The sequence below is a fragment of the Echinococcus granulosus genome, assembly GCF_000524195.1.
Source record: "Echinococcus granulosus chromosome Unknown EG_S00019, whole genome shotgun sequence".
Lineage (NCBI taxonomy): Eukaryota > Metazoa > Platyhelminthes > Cestoda > Cyclophyllidea > Taeniidae > Echinococcus > Echinococcus granulosus.
This window is the reverse complement of record NW_020170399.1, coordinates 793,758-813,894: the sequence shown is the minus strand read 5'-3', so window position 1 is coordinate 813,894 and position 20,137 is coordinate 793,758. Positions and strand designations below refer to the sequence as shown.

General features: G+C 43.8%; 6 protein-coding genes across 6 annotated transcripts; 3 read left to right on the top strand and 3 right to left on the bottom strand. All coding sequences in view use genetic code 11, as the record gives it.

The window, feature by feature from the left end:
- Window positions 1–384: 384 nt before the first annotated feature.
- EGR_03628 (hypothetical protein) lies at window positions 385–1,741 on the bottom strand (the record flags this gene model as incomplete). The annotated part of the gene is made up of 2 exons (XM_024492877.1): window positions 385–1,179; window positions 1,466–1,741. The coding sequence occupies 2 exons, from the start codon at window positions 1,739–1,741 to the stop codon at window positions 385–387; spliced, it is 1,071 nt and encodes a 356-aa protein (XP_024352760.1).
- Window positions 1,742–2,093: 352 nt separating this feature from the next.
- On the top strand, window positions 2,094–2,869 carry EGR_03627 (putative NADH dehydrogenase [ubiquinone] iron-sulfur protein 6; the record flags this gene model as incomplete). The annotated part of the gene is made up of 4 exons (XM_024492876.1): window positions 2,094–2,201; window positions 2,241–2,294; window positions 2,641–2,763; window positions 2,804–2,869. 4 exons carry the CDS (start codon window positions 2,094–2,096, stop codon window positions 2,867–2,869), a joined length of 351 nt encoding a protein of 116 aa, XP_024352759.1.
- Window positions 2,870–3,023: 154 nt separating this feature from the next.
- Window positions 3,024–4,312, bottom strand: EGR_03626 (Coiled-coil domain-containing protein; the record flags this gene model as incomplete). Its single annotated transcript, XM_024492875.1, is given in 5 exon segments — window positions 3,024–3,349; window positions 3,383–3,527; window positions 3,561–3,770; window positions 3,783–4,172; window positions 4,292–4,312. 5 exon segments carry the CDS (start codon window positions 4,310–4,312, stop codon window positions 3,024–3,026), a joined length of 1,092 nt encoding a protein of 363 aa, XP_024352758.1.
- Window positions 4,313–7,080: 2,768 nt separating this feature from the next.
- On the bottom strand, window positions 7,081–8,775 carry EGR_03625 (hypothetical protein; the record flags this gene model as incomplete). The annotated part of the gene is made up of 2 exons (XM_024492874.1): window positions 7,081–7,239; window positions 8,701–8,775. 2 exons carry the CDS (start codon window positions 8,773–8,775, stop codon window positions 7,081–7,083), a joined length of 234 nt encoding a protein of 77 aa, XP_024352757.1.
- A 1,009-nt stretch (window positions 8,776–9,784) lies between these two features.
- On the top strand, window positions 9,785–11,109 carry EGR_03624 (Transcription factor SOX-2; the record flags this gene model as incomplete). The annotated part of the gene is made up of 2 exons (XM_024492873.1): window positions 9,785–10,295; window positions 10,433–11,109. 2 exons carry the CDS (start codon window positions 9,785–9,787, stop codon window positions 11,107–11,109), a joined length of 1,188 nt encoding a protein of 395 aa, XP_024352756.1.
- Window positions 11,110–16,817: 5,708 nt separating this feature from the next.
- On the top strand, window positions 16,818–19,435 carry EGR_03623 (hypothetical protein; the record flags this gene model as incomplete). Its single annotated transcript, XM_024492872.1, has 3 exons — window positions 16,818–17,103; window positions 18,402–19,192; window positions 19,244–19,435. 3 exons carry the CDS (start codon window positions 16,818–16,820, stop codon window positions 19,433–19,435), a joined length of 1,269 nt encoding a protein of 422 aa, XP_024352755.1.
- Between the last annotated feature and the right edge of the window lie 702 nt (window positions 19,436–20,137).

Below are 20,137 nucleotides of genomic sequence, written 5' to 3'. Positions count from 1 at the left end.
GGTGAAGTAGTCGTTGATGAAGAAGATGAGGAGCTGAACGTAGATTTTTTCAAAGTGTTCTAATATTCATTAGGTTCATAGTATAATCGAGAGCTTTCAAGAAACTTTACTGAAAATGACAGATAAAGTCAACAACAAAAATATCCTTTTCACCTGCCCTACATCTGGTGTGTGATTTGTTGGGGAGCGTGATTACAGATCCTTAACTTATCAGTTTCTACTTCAGCATATAGACAAACACTTGGCGGATTTGGAGGAAATGACGAAAGAGGCTCTTGGTAGGAAAGGGACGACCTTTCGACCTCAATGTTGGCGCAGATGATGTTTAAATATCACATACATAACAAGAATAGTTCTATCAGTATACGCACAAGGGAGGTAGACTTACGAGTCACCGGTGTTGGGATCTCCTGTGTTTGGGGGGTCAAAGGGGAAAATCCTAGTGACCGGGGCAAAGCTGGTCTTGCGAAAGAGAGTGGAGTGGTGGGTTTCTCTGCTATTGGGTTCATCAGCGATTGGTGTTCTCTCTGTGGAGTCGGTGACTGCTTCAACTCTCGACTGCATGTAGACAATCACACGACTGGGTTGGTGAAAGACGCAGAGCATAGCAGCGTGAAATACCACTCCGAGGATGGTGCAAGTGATTAGCGGCAATAAAGCGACCACTGGTCTCGTGACCGACCGGGTAGAGCAATCGAGGATACCGAGCCACACGAATTGCGTGCGGTTTAGCGCGTCTACGACATCGATGCACAATCGGCGGTAGTTGAGTGGGGAGGTCCCTCGCGGATGGTACCATTTGTCGTGTTCCTGGTCCATTGTTTCACGCACCCAAGATTCGTAAACCTCATAAAGACGAGCATATTTCCGATGACAGTTTAGGCACACATTTTTATTCAATTGAATCGATGATTCAGTTGGAAAATTGACTTGATCGAGAAAGGAGACATTGCTGTTTAAGACGTGAGCAGAAATGCATTCTGAGAGTGTTGCAAGTTGATCGAAGAAGTTTCTTGTGGCGTTGTTGTATGCTGATAAATTGTAGTTTGGTAGGTTGTTATCAGTACCATAACCCGGAAGTAAAGAATGGCTGCCCGTAAAATTCGGACCAATTAAACACTGGTCACAGTGAGCATTCAGCCAGATTTTCTGTATGGGTGATATGGTCCGAGCCCATGGCTAAAGAAAAGAGGACCTATTTAGGCTGGTTGAGTTCGAAAACAATTAAACGACAAAAAAACAAAGCTTTGAGTGCGGTAGCGGGTACGACTGGACAAATCAAAAGAAAATTCACTGGCACTCTGGGTTAGAGCTAGTAGCCACTGAGTGACAGCAGAGGACTGAGACATCGTGGCAAATAGTTGTTCTAGCAGATAATATGAAACTGATTGAAGAAACAAAATGGAAAGTTTTATTTGAAGCGTATGACGGCGTTGGGCAACTTGGAAATCAAAAAATTATGTACCTCAAGCAAGGCTTCTCGTTCGATTGAAGATCTGCAAGGTACTCCAAACTGGTTTTTCGATACCGAGTCGCTTAATATAAGTTCCAATGTCGCAATATTGCAAATACATCGACTACATATAGACACTGGTTGACCAAATTCCCCAAAGCATAGGTATGTGGCGGCTAGGGCATTAGTGAGATTCTTGAAATATAAATCACATTCTTCATTTCCAAATGCAAAGTACAAAAATACGAAGTATATCAACAGAACGATACGCGAGGTGCATCTCGCCATGAGTACACCGGTCGATCACGCCGGGCTATTTTGCAACAATACATTTGTTTTGTATGACAGATCTGATGTGCCAAATAATGTGCTAAGTTGTATTATTTTGAATGGGACAGCTTCGTTAGTACGTAAGCATACATGGGTTTTAAAACTCGCATGTCTTACTCAAACCTCTTTTCAGACAAAGCATTGAGGATAACCATAGTTAATAAAACCATATAAAGGCTGAAATAATTTAATTTTAAAGCGTAATAGAAACGAATAGTCTATCTAGGGGAAATTGGTCTTACCCTGGAATCACATTGGTGACTCGACTATTTTCGAGGTCACCGTGTCGGTTTGTTATGACAAACTGACTATGAAGTGCGAAAAACTTATCAGAAGTGTCCTGAAGGTTCTTCGCCCAACTAGTCTAAGTGCTCCCAATGCTATTGAATCTAGTGCGGTGAAAACTCACACCGGGCAGGTACGTAGTGGACCTTCTTTCCCCTACCACTCGCTAAAGGCCTTTGACCCTAGGGATTGCCGTTCTGCCAGATTCATGCAATCGACAAAACTTGTGAGCCCAATTCTTGTGTTCGTTTGTGCGCTACCGGCTTCATTTTTGACACTCTACCATCTCATCGTCCTGGTTTTTTTCACCCTTTAGCGTTGCCAGTAGCACCGCTGATAGTCACACCACCTGCTAAACTCCGTGGTAGCATTCGTGTTTTAAAGGCCACTTATACCCTCACTGTTCCACTAGTATTCTTGACTAGCCCCTGCATTTCTGGAACAGAAAATACCCTAGGCGTATTCGACTCGGTTGTGCGCTGATTTTCCATTGGTCCCTTCCATGTCCTGGAGGCTTGCAACGGATGCCTTTGGACGCCCCTCATGCACCCAACTTTCATATCTATTGGTAGGTTAACAAGCAATTTGCCGTGGAACTCATCGAAAATGTGCCTCCCAAGCGAGTTACAGAGCGTATCGTCGCCTGCGACGGCGGTCACGGTGCTCTGGGGCACCCTAAAGTCTACATCAACTTGGTACAGTTTTTTTGCGCAACTTATATCTGTCTTGTTCTAGGACAAGCCCGGTCTTCACACCTGTGGCTACTGCGGTCTCCGTTATGAAAAAGTCGGCGCCCATTAGCAACCTATTGTTTAATGGTCTCGTAGTTGGTACCTTCTCATTCTGTACTATTGCAAATACAGCCTATACTTATTAAGCTCCTCCTTCTACTAAAGAAAATTGGAGTTTTTTGCGGGGATTTCCATGCATATTTACAGTATCTGTACGTTCACGTTCATTCGCTATCATTGTAGGGAACTAGGCTTGAACTTGTTTGTCCATTGTCAGTTATTTCCTTGGATGGAGTTTCGTCAGTTTTGGTTGCATTCTTTCGTATGTTCTTTTGAAGGGCTCGGGACAGAGGTTCACGGGATGTTGATGATGAACAGGCCTGATTTACACTGACTGCGAGGGCGCTGGCTCGTTTTGCGAGCCAGTGCGGTTCAATGCGCTGTTGAGTTAAAGGGGGCTCACAACTATTCTCCTGTTTTCTCTTGAGTCTGAATGGTTTTCCGATTTTAATAAGAGGCATTTGGCTTTCAGCTATCCTATCACTGTGACCTGAGTAGGGGTAATTATGTTAGTAAAATTCACCTGTGTGATGAAGCCGCATTAGTTTGGCCTTCGTCCTGTCTTCATCGGTTTCTCGTAGGATAGTAATTTGTGTCCCCATAAGGGATAATCGGCTTTTCAGCGCCTCGTCTCGTGCGTTGGCATCATTTTGAAGTTTCTTTGCTTCCTAAGATGAATTATTTATCAAAACTACTCATACCCGAAATTGCTTTCTGGCGAGGTAGTTTAGGGCAAAGTCGTCCTTGAAGCTTTCACGATCAGATTCTAGTTCAGAAAGGACTGGGTTTGACAGCGCGGCTTTTTCCTTATCTTTGACTCCGTGCTCGACTTGGTACATAGCATCAAGAGAGAGTTTCTGCCTTTCTTTGAAGTCTAGGTAGTAGCAGTCGTGAAAGCGTAGGTCACATAGCTAACCTGGTACCGCAATCTGCTCATTTTCTTCTGGGTCCCAGGTCTGAATTTTCCGACGTATGCCCTCTATGCAGACGTAGTCGAAATTTTGAGGATCAGTCTGCATTACAATTCGACCGGCGCACATTGCGCAGTTCATGGAAAATTGAAATATCGGCGTTGAGTGATACATGCCAACTTTTTTCTTCTCAGCATTGTATCTAACACCCATTCCAATAGGCTTTTTGCAGGATAAACACCAAGCATTGTAAGGCATCTCAAAACGAATGATTATGATCCCCTTATCAGCCTTGCGACCACGTTCTCGCAAAGCATGGACTCCATGGTATGCGTTAAGATTCCTATGCTTAGCTGGATCAAAGTCAGGCGGATAATATTTATTCGTTCCCTTTCTTTCACCCTAATTTAGGAAAATAGTTTAGGTAGTTAATCCTACCATTTATGTCCGGCGCAACAGCACACAAAATTAAATGAAGCGCAGCTTAAGGAGATAATCTGCACTGGTGTGTTCGAATTAACTAGCAGTTCTCTCATTGGCATGGTTTTACAAGGTTCAAACTAGAATATACTAACTAAGATGTGGCCATAGTTTAAATTATTTTTTAGGTGATTTTACGCAAATATTTCCTAAAATGACTGCTGTTTAAAAATGTCTGTCCATCTCGTGCACACTTACAATTTTTTAGCTTTTTGGATAGTCGTTTTTCTCTACTGTTCAATAAAACATAACTTTTGCTTTGGTTAATTCTAAACAACATTAAACTAGTCGCTTTTTGGGAACAAACATTTCCTGCTACTTAGTTAAATGATATTATTTATTTTCTGTGAAATCCCCGTTAGCCTCTATGATTTGTGTAATCTACGGTTGTATTCCATTGAAAACGAATAACCTAAACCTATCCTTAAGACCTACATCTGCAAATTTATTCTGGGATTTTAATTCTACTCAAATTTTACTTCCTTTTTCTAATTATCCAACTTGTTAGAGTGATAAAATGCGTTAAGCCCAAATGGACTTCCAAAGCTATTTTTTTAAATTCGATGTTTTTTTAGAAAAATCACCTTCGTAATGTTAATAAAATTTTGTTTTTTCGGTAGTGCTGGCAGAATCCCCATATCATCTGTATCCATTCCCTGCAACCAATATCATTCTTCCGCACATTCACCCGTAATTAGTGTCTACTAATTCCATTTTAAACTATGTGAGTGAGGATATTGAATCTAAAGCGAACTAATATAGTTGCAAATGTGCAGTCTGCGCTTCTGTTTTATATTCCGTTTCTTCAACAGCCCAAAGACATTAAAGTGGTGAAATATTTGAGTCATTCTTGATGTAATAAATGCCTTGGTAGACACTAACAAAATAAAAGCCTTTTATTTATGTAATTGTAAGTGGGAAACGTTTGCCGTTATACAAACAAACGTTTTTCCCAAGCTAGTGCTCACCACAGTGGAGAAACAATTACTGAAGTCGGTGATAATATCGCCTCGGGGTGATGACATAAAGTGTTCTTACTTTACCACTGTTATGCGTCCACTGCAGCCCCTAAGGACGTGTGGGGGCGGTGGGAAATGATGAGAGGCGTTGGCCTCAACACCGGCTGGTCCCATTAAGTGGTATTTTTGATCTATTGTTTTGAGCTTTGCTAAAAAAAGCCAACGGCAGTGGTCTTCGTAATCCTAGACAAACCCTTAGATATGCTGCAGTTATCATTTCACCTCTCATTCACTGTTATCACCTAAAAGTATCTTTCCAATTCCTACGAGTTTTATATTTGATCATAATGGTGACACACGTTTTGTTGTGATTACGAAATCCTCCTTCATAATTTTTTTCGAGTGCAAAGTTGAAAATGGTTGGCTTGGAACAATCATCCACTTTTGGCGGTCTTCTTACCTAAACGAAAGTTAACTTTCCTTATTAAGTTATTTCTGATAAAAGTGCTTTGGATTAAGCAGTTTTTACTCTGTTGGGAGAATACATATTGAGGGGAGAAGTTTTGCCATAAATGAACGAAATTACGAGGACAAATGGATGCAGTTCTCCAATGCGCGTTGGAGGTGAGATTTCGAGTCTGTCAGCAACTTCGTCAACCATTAGTACAAAGGCTGAATTCGCACACACCCACGTACATGGACACAGCTCCCCAACTCCACTCTAATTACTGCTGGCGACATTTGTTTGAAGGGGGTGGGGTAACCGGTGCCCCTATTGCGGTTAATGCAATTCCAGCGGTATATATCGTCCAGCTATAGCCTAATTGAAAGTGACTACCGGACTAGTAAATGGGCATTTTTGCTTTAGAAAGGGTGGGTAACTTTAAAAAGAACGAGAGTTAGTAAATTAGTCAATGGCAGAATTGGCGCCGTTCAGTAACCACAGCTATGTGGGGTTTAATTAAAATCAAGTTTTGTTTAAGTACGCGCTAGTGTTCGGTTTTTCTAAATCCTTGAAAGCTGGCGGATGTAAGTCCTAGAATTCATAAATACCTGGACATAGATTTGCAGGAAAATTGCATTTCGTGAGGTCATAATTTTCCTTTATGGGGAGGTGTGCAGTGAGGCAGTGTCCAGTAATTTTTGTCTCTGTAAAGTACACCAAGTATGGAATACGATTTAGGCCTCGAATCCTTGATACTTTAATTTCTTTACTCGACAGCATGAATGTCTTTTGGTTTAAAACATAGGGGTGATGGGTACGGTCAAAGTTATTCCATAAGTGATTTTCAGTTGAATTTGATCCACCTCCTGGTTTTGTTAGTTACGGAGTGGAGCCACGTGCTCCTAAAGCTGTCAAAACACATAATCGGTTGTGACAGATAGCCAAATCTTGTAAACCGCTACTGCTTAGTGCGTTGTATACCGCTACACTCTCATAAATTCTAGTTATGCTACTTCAGGTTTTCCCCCAACCCAATGTTAACAGTGCTACAGAGGTGAAAGGCAAGGCACTTCGAATCCTTTTTGGGATTTACCACAGACCTCGTGGCTAAGACTTTAATTTGCGCCTACTTTAATAATTAAGCCGGACAATGTATTTGGAGCTCTCCGAGACCCCCTTGAAGACGAAGGAAGACGTGATATTGGGACAGAATATGTATTGTTGACCTACAGAAGGGCTTGAGGGCTACTGGCATGGCCGTCCTGCGGAAGTATAATGACTGGGCCTTGGTGACGATAACAAAACTAAGAATAAAACAAACAATTAGCGCACTACATAGTCCCTCTTCTCTTTTGAGTATCGTCCTCAGCGTTCTCTTCGGTCAAACTCCCGCTTTGGAACCAACATAGTCCGACCCAAGTGGGGGTTACTCCGAGGACACATCATCACCCATGTTGACACCTCCGCTGTGAGCATCGGTTTCGTCCCTGTTATTTACCACTTGACTGTTTTCAGGGAACATCACCCGCACCATGAGTTTCTTCCTCATTTTGATATAAGTGGGACTTAAAGCCGTTATCGAACTCTATAGGAGTTGGAAGAATAGTCTTGGCTTTAAAGGCGTGACTTGGCATTTTATGTTTTGTGTAATCAGAAATTTGGCAAGCAATTACCTGCAGAAGTGTACCACCCTTAAAGATCCCTGGTGCTGTGCATTAATGATGTACTTACATAAAAGTTATTACGAACTCCTAGCTCATTTGCGCTTTAGATTAGGCAAATTTATACAAAACTACTTATAACAAACTAGCTGAGGTACAACTGACTACTGCGAATTAGCTAAAGCCTCAAGTCAAATCCAACATTCTAATGCTTTGGGAAAAAGGAAGAATTGAGACGTATGTGCATTCTGTTGCGGGTCACGCATTACCGCTTTACCCTAGCCGATGCCAATCCATTTACCCCATCCTTAACATCAACCTTTCCTCAACCAGTTATTCAAGCTGTGTTCTCGTCGAAGTTAATGTATCGCTTAGGATAGCCTCGATTTATTGTGCTTCACCGGCGATGCCTAACTTTTTTGGCTATAATGCTACATTCAGGCAATGTATTTCAAAAGCACCGGTAAGGTTAATTCAAATTGGTGGCTGAGGCAGTAATTTTAATGCTTTGTGCGCGCAAACACACGACGTAATTATGCGTGTGACCTCACAGATTCCGTTTTAATCGGCTTTTTTAATGTGTGCACCCAATGACCCCGAGAATGCAAGCAATTAGGGGATTTAATTTCCCTGAGGGAAAACGATTTAGCGGTAATAAAATTTACCAGCATTTAGATGAAAGCAAACACACATGCACCCACGGTTAGGGTTGGATCGAGCCAAGTCCTGAATAGAAAACGTAGATTGAGAAATGCGGAAAAGCCCTTTGTTGAAGTGCTGCTGACAAAAAGAAGGCACTGAGTGGTTTTCATAATTAAGCCATCAACTTCCATCCATCCACCCACCCGCCCTTGCTCGGTGAGTTGAGTGGTGTACACACCGCGCTATCAAGAAGCCTCATCTCCAAACTCGTTCTCACATGCTCTTTTGCGATAACCCGGTGGTCAGTACACACACATGCACAATTTTGAGTTTGCAGAAAGGGGGGAGAGAAGGAGGGTGAAAGGGGAGGCGGGGAACCAATTATCAGATTCCCTCCCCGTCACCGCAACGCCACTCCCCAAACCATCCCTCTCCCTCCAACGACTCTTTGGCCGAGGGGGTCATGGCTTGCCAGTCTCCCTCAATCCCTGTATGCCGCTCTGAGAGAGGCGGAGACTTAATGGCGTGAGATTTTGTGATCAGCTAAATTTGCCTCCCCCTCTCCATCAACACCACCGCTCTCCCACTACACGGCCTAATCAGTGCGCCCCATCTCCTCTACCATCCTTCTACACCCATATACTCTCCCAGTCTGCAAATTATCAAGCTTATACCCTCGTACAAATAAAATAATTAAACAAATGCACGACTAAATTAATCCTCTATGGATGCTGAATGCGCACCAATACCATTTTGGCATATTCAATGGGATTCACTGTCAAAAATGCCGTGTCCGGGGAGGAAAAGATAAGACTCATTGCCAAGCGGCACTATGATTAATAAGGAAACAATGTTCCTGGTTCTTTCACCCGACTTTTACTCGTGGAAGCTCAGAAGTGGAATTACCATTGGCTTTATTTTACGAATTAGGGACAAATCAGAACTGCGTAATTGGATCCACTAAATACCCACCATTATGTTGCCTATCTAAAGATTCCACAAAATTTGATTAGTACAGAAAAAGCCACTCTTACTTTTTAACAAATGTGTGGAGGATTTAAGCCTTCTGCAATTTTTTTTTTGGTTCAATGGCAAAATTGCTCAGTCATTTGCTTGGTAAAACTAACAGTACTAACTCAATTCTGCCGAATGGAATTTCTTTACTGAAGTTTAAAATGACTTAGCTGTTGAAACAAATATAACATTTCAAGAATTTAGCACTTCAAAACCTTCCGAATCTCGACAGAAACAAAACAATCATGCCTCACTTACACATATGTCTCTCTGAGGAGTCATGAGCCCCAAATAGTTTAGCAAAGATGCGCCAAGCTTCAACTGACAGTATTTTTAATCAGTGGTTGCGAAATACAACTGATATGTGTTTACATATTTCTAATATGATTTTTAAAATCTAGCATCTGATTGTAATCCTATTATTCATTAGCATAAAGGAGGATTCACTGTTGACAATTTACGAAGGGAATAAAACATTTGTGATGGTACTTTCCATTCAGGCATTGGCTTGAATTTGTTCCACAAAGATTGGATAATGCTATTCTAAGTTGCCGCATTGAAATGTGCTGAGAATTTGCATCCCTCACATGATTAGTGCCTGAGCCTTTTTATCGGCCAATAAAAGACACAGCTACCACAAGTGACCAATGGGCATTCACCTGCTCACGCAGGTACGCGTAACTCCTCCTCCCGTCTCCCTCGCCATCCGGCCCTCGGCTAGCCCTTCCCCCTCCCCCGCGAAGGGTATGAATTCTGCCGCCCAACTCCGCCTTGAGCATATCCTCCATTCACACGGTGAACTTTGTCTGTGGCATGCTGAACCCTTCACTATTTTCAGCTGATCCTCCGCCTGACCAGGCCTCGGGGGCGGCTCAATCTCAACCCACTGACTATTCCATGAACTCCACCAACAGTGATATTGGTCACCAGAATCTCTTTCGACAGATTCCTTGGTTCAGCGACGTCTACCCTCGTCCAACGCCACCGAGTCCAACATTGTCCGACTCCTCCTACCACGTTAAACGACCTATGAACGCGTTCATGGTGTGGTCAAGAGGTCAGCGGCGCAAAATGGCCCACGCCAACCCGAAGATGCACAACTCGGAGATTAGTAAACGTCTGGGCGTGGAGTGGAAGCATTTATCGGAGGCGGAGAAGCGACCTTTTATTGATGAAGCTAAACGTTTGAGAGCCAATCATATGAAGGAGCACCCGGACTACAAGTACCGACCACGGCGCAAAACCAAGACTGCCATGATGATGGCAATGGGCAATACGAGGGATCGTCTGCACAGTGGTTTTCATTCACACGCCCTTCTGCCTGGTAAGCTGTACTATCTTTCATTAAAGCATGCGCCTCACTTAGGCTTCTTCAAATGGCACGTGTTAGAGATAGGCATGGAGAGTTTTACAGGTGTTGGAAGAAGCCTAATCCAATAAATAAATTTTGTGTCTACGCAGGTTTTTCAACGTTTGGGGGACTCTACTCAAACAGTTTTATAAACCCATTTGCACCTGTTCTCCCGATTGTGCCGCCACCACCGGCACCACCAACTCTGTCCACCACTCCTGATCAAATGGTGCTCAACTTGATGCGCACGACATCTGCAAACCTGGGAAACGCTCCTATGAACCTCCTTAATGGAAAAAGTCTTGAGGAGAATGCACTGAAGATGGCCTCACCACCAACACCGCCACTATCACTACCCCCAGCGCAACTCCCGTCATCCTTCCTTTCTTCCATTTCCGCTTCCTCTCTGTCCTCCAGCAGTTCAACCAACTCATCCTCGCCTTCTTCGTCAGCTTTAGCTTTTAGTGCGGACTCGCTGATTCAACCGTCGCCATCCAAGCAACCCACTCCCTCGGTCCCTCCAGGCATGGATTTCTTGAAGCCACTCCAATCCTCGTTGCATGCCAACTTGGAGAGTAGTGTTGACGTGGATGAATCGAAGATGTTGTGGTTTAAGTACTTGGCAGCAGCCGCTGCCGTGTTTTCAAGCCTTCGCAGTGGCGGCGGTCAAGAGGAGGCAATTGCTCTGCAGAAGATGGTGGAGCAAGGCGAGGACGCGTTGGATATTAATGAGGGGGTGGAGAGTGAAGGTAGAGGAGGAGAAGTCCACGTTTTTAGAGGTCCATGAAGTTACTTTTCTGATTTTTAGCATTTTTTTTGTTTGCATTTGGAATTATGTAAATAAACTGAAATTTTATCGTTTGTCTAATTTATATTCTTGAATCATGCCGATAAGGAAGGGGTTTAATTCAGTGAATGAGGGTAGAATGGGGCATCATTAAGCGGTCAAATAAGGTTTTGCTACTAGCGTTGTTGAATATGCCCAGCTAAAGGCCAGAAAGCTCCTCGGTGGGAACGAGGTTTCTAGCACATACCTAACAATCCTGGCTATCGCTTGTTTCCTAATTTTTTAAGCTTTGTCAAGCGAAACAATTACTTTAGCCATTCTCACTTGTGCCGGTTCGTCAGGCAAGCATAAGTCAATCAGCATACAAAAATCCACTTGACATTTCCACTACGCACCAGAATGAAGGTTGGAGGTTTTGTGTCAAGTGTGAATGAAATCCCCAAGGCCACTGAAGTATTGTGTTGCGGATTATTCATCCACCCTTCCCCTCCCAGTCGTGTCAGTGAATGCGTTCAACAAATGTTACAAATCAAATTGTCCATTTTTCCACAGTTTTTGTGCATTTTATCTTACCCACAAAGAGTACGCAGTGGCCTTATAAAAAGGTACCTAGGATTATTCACCTCTCACCCGCCCTACCATTCATCTTTTCAACGGTGCATTCTTCCTAAACCACCAGAACTGTCAGATGGGCTTAGCCTTTAACTTCAATGCCACCAAACTTGGTTTGCGATGTCAAGTTTTCCCAGCGAAAACCATTAGGCCGTTTTGTAAATCGTATCGTTTCGTATCGCGGAGCACCTGCTTACACATTATTCTAATTAACCGAGGGGCTGTCTTCGCCATAGCAACAAAAATATGAGGGGAAGAGGGTCTTTTAAAAGAATTCATCCATCCTCATCCTTTCCCCTCTGTTCACTGTCTCAGTTCACCTAGCCTAGCAACCTGTTAGTACTTAGGCCCAACCGCAGTGGGCATGACAGCTACTGACAAGCCCATTAACCCTAATGCACAGAGTGGTTCTTTTCATCTGGGTCTTGAATCGATCAGTAGTGCGGAGGGGCGAGGGACAGGGGCGACGGCGGCAACGCTAGAGGAGCGGAATGGAATGGAATGGGGTGGTGAGGTATAATAATGCCCTGTATGCGCATTTAGCGCACGTACATACACATATGCGCGCATAAAGACGCGCTCGTGACAATGGACCACCGGACCACTCGATCCTCCCTCCCTCCTATCTCTTTCTTCTACTGACGCAAATGATGCTGCTGTTACTACTACCTCGTTGTCGTCGTGTTGGCAGATATGAGAAGCTGATAAGCAGCTCGACTGTACCCGGCGGGTAGGTAGGGTGAAAGGGAGGGATAGTGAGGCGGGTAGGGGGGAAGACAAGGGATGACAATGGAGACAATTGCTACTACAACTACCACCGCTGCTGCAACTACTCTTGTGTTTCACCAACGAAAGTCTATTAATGAGCGCGCGCGTGCGTGTGTGTAAGCGCATTGGGCTTATCTGATACGGGCAGGCACTGTTACTGCTACTGCGCGTTTGTGAATGCAATTTGCGATTCTCATTTGTAGGAAGAGCCTTCTCTCTCTCTTTCTCTATCTCTCAGTGTGCATGCGTATCACAATGTTTCACAACGACGTATTTGGTGGCATGGCTCACTTAGCGGCAGGCAACTCCCAGTGAGGAGGTCTTTTGGTCTGCACGATCGTCAGGCTGCAGTCCGTACACACCGGCCACTACAATACCGGCATATCCCGAGCACAAATACTTGATTGCTATCACTTCGGTGATGAAGTCGGGTTTACAGAGGTTCAAGGAAATGCTGTTACGGGAAACTATAGTTGACTTCAAAACACATGCCTTTTGGTGGAGGGTGTCTCTTTGGGCGAGACTATGATTCGAAATGCTGAAACACTTACAGATCACTTCAGCTTTGTTAACAAAGGGGAGCACAGCTACAGATTTTGGATTATTTACACTTAAGGACACCTTATAACAGCATTATTTGGTAAATTCAATGAATTTAAAGGAATAGTTCCTTCCAGTTTATTAAGTCAGGGGCATCTCCTCAGTGTTATATCTCCACTTTGTTCTCTTTTACGAAATGAGGTAATGTTACAGCCTCACAATTGACATTAAGCAGAAATGTAATCAACCACGTACATTGTTTGAGGATTTAAGGGTCATTAGTTGAACCCGTGTCCAGTAATGATTACAGACCGCATGATCTGTGGAAGTATGAAATAGGAGTCGAGTAGCCAATGAAATTGATCAGCATATATCAGAACTGGATCAAGTATTAACTGAAAAAACGGGATTGGTGTTAGCTAAGTTTGTATTAAACGGACTCGAAGATGTCAATTTTTGAACATTGTACACTTCTGCCAAGAAAATACGTAACCTCGGTTCATATCAAAAAGTGTCGCAGCCCTTTATTATTAACGGTTCCCATATTAACGTGGATAAATGCAAACCCGGTTAAAACACAATTTACAAGGAAGTACACCAATGTTATACGGCTAAAGACGACCTTATTCTTAAAATTAACATTTTTCCATAAGCAAAATGACCACTGATTGGCAATGATGACAAGGTGTTATGACCTAGCCTGCTCCGGCTAAGAGACGCCAAGCCAACGACCAAAATTAAGTGGACACGGACACTCTCGCACGCACCCACACAATTAGCGTCATTACAGCCACAAACACACAACGGCCATAGTATATATTCAAAGTGGAAAAGTGTTAGGTTGGTGGAGGAGACAAAAGTGTAGTCCCCTCCCCCCACCTCCCTCGTTCAGCGTTTCCCTCCCTTGGCCCCCTCCCCGTCCTTCTCGTTCCCTCTCTCTCCCTTGCTTTCGCTCTCTGTTGGCTGTCGGAAAGATAAGACACCGATAAGTAACCACTTGCTGTCACAAGGTGTTTGCTACGGCGAGAAGAGAGACACGAGAGCTTTCTTAAGCGAGTCTAGTGGTGGTGGCGAAGGTGGTGGTTGCGTTGCTCTAATGCATTGTCACTTTGTGGCTTGATAATCTACCTGACTAGCTGCTTGGCTGACTAGATTGGAGGAGGCGATAAGTCCTCTGGTAGTGGAAAGACTCATTTATTGTTCTTTCACTTGAACACTGTCCATTTGAAGCAATTCTTTATCACATAAACGCATCAAGGTGTAGTGGTCATAGGATTGTTCTGGTCACCAGAACCAAAAGCACAACCCAGATTCAATAAACATTAGTCAGCATCATGGAAACTGTTCGTGCACACTTGAATTGCTTGATGTCGAAGATAAATGGCGGTATCACTCAGGCGATAAAGGTGTGAATTGCGGACCACTATTAAAAAACCCTATGGAGGGCTCAATCACCTCCATAAAATTGTTTTTGTAATAAAAAAAGTTTTCAATGTGATTGGCAAGCTATCTACACAAGTCCTGTTTTGAAAGCAATATAAAGCTCAATTTCCCCACCCTCCCCCTAAACATTCTTAAAACACAATTAGCTGTCACGATATGCCTCGGTTTTACGCATTGAGTAAACACGCATCTCAATGAATCACTTCATAATGGAATTTCTGAATGGCACTTGCTTTATAGAATTGCTAAAAGACCTTCCTTTAGTCCAGTCCCTTTTTCTTGCTGTAGAGAATTACGATGTTTGACTTCGAGGTTTCTGATGCTAACATCGGGCATGAACCTGCACCGGATTTGCGTCGTTTGGCTCACATTTCGAGTGCTCTATTCCTCCGCCTCGGGAAAACAAGCTCCTAACACCGCCTTGAGCGCATCCTTCATTCACACGGTGAACTTCGTGTCTATGGCATGCTGATACCTTCACTATTTTCAGCTGATCCTCCGCCTGACCAGGCCTCGGGGGCGGCTCAATCTCAACCCACTGACTATTTTATGAACTCCACCAACAGTGATATTAGTCACCAGAATCTCTTTCGACAGATTCCTTAGTTCAACGAAACCCACTCTCCTCTAACGTCGTTAAGTTGGACAGTGTTCGACTCCTCCTACCACGTCAAACGACTTATGAATGTTCCCAAATGTGTACCGGGCAAAGTGGTTGCCTATCAAAGTAAAAAGGGCCATATCTATAATAAAACTTGGCCAAATGGTGTTGTGAGGATGAATGCACTTTTCAGGCTATGGCCTGATATGCAAAGAGGCGATTAGAAACCCTTGGCATCAAAGGTAGGGAAAACTGAATCGTACCTTCAACGTCGGAGTTAAGAAATCTCAAAGACAGATGGAAAATTTGGTCATCCATCTGGAGCGGAATCTTTACATGTTTTCCTGTGTTAAATATATAAATTTACCCCTAAACAGATCCGTTTTTACTAATCTCTTTTAATACAAAATTTAGGTCCCTAAAAAATATCGTGTTTTCGCATGTATTTCAGTCGACTATCTATGCAACTCTGTTCAAGCTCAAGTAGAATTTTCACTGTAATTAAAGTTGAAACAACCAAAGCAATGGGGCGGATTAAAAGAAGAAACCAAGGTCAAACCTGCAAATCAATAGCCATCACAATTGTCACGTGGGTCCCCCATGTTGACACCTGTCTGTGGGGCTGACACTTAAACGGAGGAGAAAATCACTTGGCACCCCAATGGAGGAGAAGAGGAATGCTGAGTTAGCCCCCGTGAAGGATTCCATTGTAAATCCGCCTAACGAGGGATTGGATAACCTCGGGGCTCGTCAAGATTTTTCAAAATCGCAAAGTACTGAGGGGAAGGGCTCTAGTACCCGGTCATCGGGCTTATGTATATGTGACTTTCTTAATAGCATATGGAATTCTCCAATCCTAGAGCCCTATCCCTATGGCAGTAATGGAGAAATGACGTTTGGTAACCTGAGGGCCAAGTTGAGGGTGCTGCCACGTTGCATAATTGATTATATGGGTAAGGAAAGTTGCGGATTGCTTTCACCTGCTGTTAACTTCAGCAAGACTATGGATTTCTACTTTCTCTTCTTCTACTTTACCCTTTTACAGGTTATGTCCCGAACTCGTTCATTCGAAAGGTGATAGGAAGGTGGTTAGACGAATATGCAGATGTAAGTGGACACTTCGTAAATACGCTTATACTGACTAGTGAGCCGGAGAGGAAGTAGTTGAGCCTCCAAGTGGTTGTTTACATCACCTCTTCAGTAAGCTTCAAATGACTGGGCAAATGTAGGGTTACTGGGGTGGCTATACTTTTGAAAATTGTCCAGACCCCTAAAATTCTGTGTTGTAGTTGAAGTAAGGAAAAGTCCCAAATATTAGGATTTGTAATGAATGAATTAGAGGTCACGCAATATCCAAGCCCACTTTGTCCATCAACACACCCCACATCTCCTCACCTTGTTTTAGGTACTAAGGAGTCGCAGGGCCGAAGTTTATGCTAAATCTGAAGGCTTAAAGTTGAAAGCTAAAGAATATCATGTGAGTCTCTCCGCCATTTGCATATTCGGGAATCATCTACAAAGATAGCTACCAAAACCACTTTGAATTCCATCAGTAGATTGAATCTCTAATGAAGTACGAACACTAAACTTTTAATGGCCTAATGAAGAGATTACTAGCTATAAAAAAGTCTACCTGCCTGTTTGATAGCGCAGTTACCAAAAAATTTCTCCTTATTAATTTGAAATTAGGTCACGTTTCCTTGTTAATTAAATGGAGATAATTAAAAATACATACTAAACACCGATGAATCCAAAACAGTTAATGGAAGAAGAGGCTGCTAGACTGGAGAAGGAAAATAAGCGAAAGATGCAGCGTAAAAAGTCCAGAAGGTACTCTGCGACGATATCCCGTGGCGACCGTTCAAAAACCTTGGAAGCCGAAGACATGTGGCTTCTCGAAGGTGCAGCCGTGGAAGAATTCATGGTGGGAGAGGATGAGCACATGGCTTCCAAGGAGGACATTCTACGTTTGAAGAAGATCCGACATGACGCGACTCAGGAGGTGTTTGATCAAAGTGTCCATCATAAAGGTGAGTTTCTTTTGTCTTCGACGCTGCGCAGCCCTTTTTGCAAAGTGGAAGTACAGCGGTGGAGCCTTAAATGCCCGCGTAATCGAAGCAAACAGTCAAAGTATTGCATAGCCCCCCTCCCTCTCCTCTTGAGCGCCGTCTCCGGCGCTCCCCTTGGTCAACCGCCCGCGTCGGTCGTCACAACGAAGTCGGTGCTGTAGGAAAAATATCCATTAAATAACTGCTAAAATGGCACTAATCCACCTTGGCGATTCTACTGAGTCTGAGATTTCGTCCTGTTTGGGAATGTGCAGGCCATCCCTCGTGCTCACTGGTGTTGGTATGATCCCTGGCCTAAAAGGGGAATCCTTTAATAGGGGATGGAGTTCGAAATAATTTCGTGTCGACAAAGTTCCGCGCCTATTCCCCTTTTCCACTTTGTTCTCACTTCAGTACTGCCCAGCGATACCTATCTGGGTTCTATCCAGCTAGTGACGATGTGGAGGAGGTACCGTGTTTTCACCGTAGACAGCTCCATAACGAATTTTTCTAAATGGTTCATGGTTATTATTGCTTCAGTTGTATTATCATTCCTGCAGAACACGGGACTGGAGAAGTTGCCGAGTGTAGAGGTCATTTTCAAACCTACTGTTACAAGTCTTCACAGATTGTCCCATCCGAAGCATATGCCTTTCTTCCGTCATGTTAAGATTCATCATTGAGTAGTCAAAATCAGGGTAGTCATCCTTGAGGATCAAATTCGCTTTCCGCTGCCACCAATGCAGTGCCCCAAGACTCCTGAAAACGAAGAAGATATAGTACTCGGGTAGAATATGCACTACCGGCATAAGAAAGAACTGAGAGGCCGCAAGTATAGCCCAGAGGCCATTCCGCAAGGGGAAAGTACAAAGCCGAATAGTTAGACAGATAATTAAAAGATTACACTAGTTTTGCATTGACTACATTTGTTCCACTTCTCACAGGAATATTAACTGATCAGACACTATCACGCAAAATGATCCGCATTATTCCGATAAGAAAGTACACCCTTACTTCCAAAAGCTTGCATCTTATTACCTTTTGCAAACTTCTCCGTACCACTCCATGCGGAATATTGTAAGGGAATTATCATTTACTACACTATAAATATGCAAATCAACAAAATACAAGCAAACTTGAAGCAAAAAATAACAGACCCGGTGGGTGGTAGGTGTGAAGTACAGAAACATGTCATGCCTTAATGTGGGTATGAATAAAAAGGGTTAGCATCGGTTCCATCAGTATTATACGCTTCTTCATCAGCACTGTTCATCTTCTAGCCGAACGAATGAGAGAGATAAGAATTCAAAAAAAAGCGATTACACACAGAGATTCCACCAGCGCTACTGTCCCGGGTGAAGTAGACTCTGAAGCGGTGGAAACTGAACAAGAGGTAAAGGCAACATCTGCGGTCTCCACACCACCCGGATTGTTGTCACGCCTTGAGATGGAGAATATCCTCTCGGTTCTTCGAGACGTCGTTGGTGGGGAAGATGGAGACATCGGCAGGGTGGTATCCGGCGCGTTGGCCGGCAAGCAAAACAATCTTGATACGCTAGCAGCGGTGGTGCAGGATAATGTAACGCGAGCCGACTTTCTCCATACTATAACTGAGCCGGGCTACGTTTTCTTCCTCCTAAACTGCCACTTCCGCTCGCCACGTGCCGTACTCAACATGATCAACATCGTGCTCTCCGATAATCCCGCTCGTTCCATTGAACGGGTCGCATTGTCGAGGAAATTGAACGAGACCCTAGGCGTACCGCCAAGCAGCGGCAACTCGAGATTGATGAAGTTTGCTCATGAATTTGAGGCGACCTGCCGTATGGCAGTGGAAGGATTGGTCCAGCGAGTAGGCAAGGGGCGGAGTATTGCAGACGTAGAGGCAGATTTTAGAGAATGCCTCTATCAGGAGGAAATACACATGGTGGAGTTTGCCGATGCCGCCGATCTTGAGATGGAAGAGTTAAAAACTATCGTGTTGCTGACTCTTACTTGTCAGATGGAAGAATTGAAGGAATTCCTCGAGCAGCTGGCTCCTGTTCAACCGGAAAATGAGGCTACAGTAGAGGTAGACTGTTGTTTTCTATGCAACTACCGTAATTTAATTTACTTGCCTTAGAGGTCACCAGACACGGAGACTGACGTGAGATTTGAAGATGCGCCTCCCTCGCGGTTTGAGTCAAAGGAGATCCCCGTAGAGAAGAGCTCGGAGGAAAACGAGCAATCAGTCAAGAAGGGTCAGGCTAAGAAAGTTGGTCATGGTGCAAAACATCCGGTGAAGACTTCTCTCTTTTATGCAGCCATAAGATGATTGAGAGGGATTAGTAAGACAAACTAATTCATGTCAAGCTAATTATCACTCAGAGAAATCAGCACAATGCTTGGCCAAGTAACCGCTTACGCTTATGGCTCCGAGGTCATACCTCTCTAGGTTTGGGTCAAACACCGATTAAGGTGAAACCTATTAGGTGAAGTCTCAAGTTCAACCAGTGAAACCCCCCAATAGGATAAGACAAATGTCATTTCCTAAAAGACGACATTTAAATGATGAGAAATTCATGCGTGACCCTATTCACTGCATAGGAAGATGTATTGCCAAGTCAATGATGGAAATTGACGTTAACTACCCAGTCTTTTTCATCCACAATTTGACTTTGATATTCACACTTATTTACACCTACGTATGACATCCATGTAACGGGAAAATCACATCCATTCCATAGTCTAGCGACGATGAGAAAGGTCAACAGCCATTAGTTCATATGAAGGCACCGCCTGTGCGAGTGAAACAAGCTCCAACCGCGAAGACCGCCACCAAGCCACTTTTGCTGAAGGGTAAAACAACCAAGAAGGGCAGACTCAAATCATCCCGAGCGACATCCGCGGAGCCAGTGCCGCCACGGAGTGACGCGCGCAGCGTCACTTCCGTCCCAATTGACTCCATGGAAAGAAGTCCCTTCTGGGGCGAGGGGGAGGAGGAGAGTGAGGAAGAAGAAGATGAGATGGACTTCAT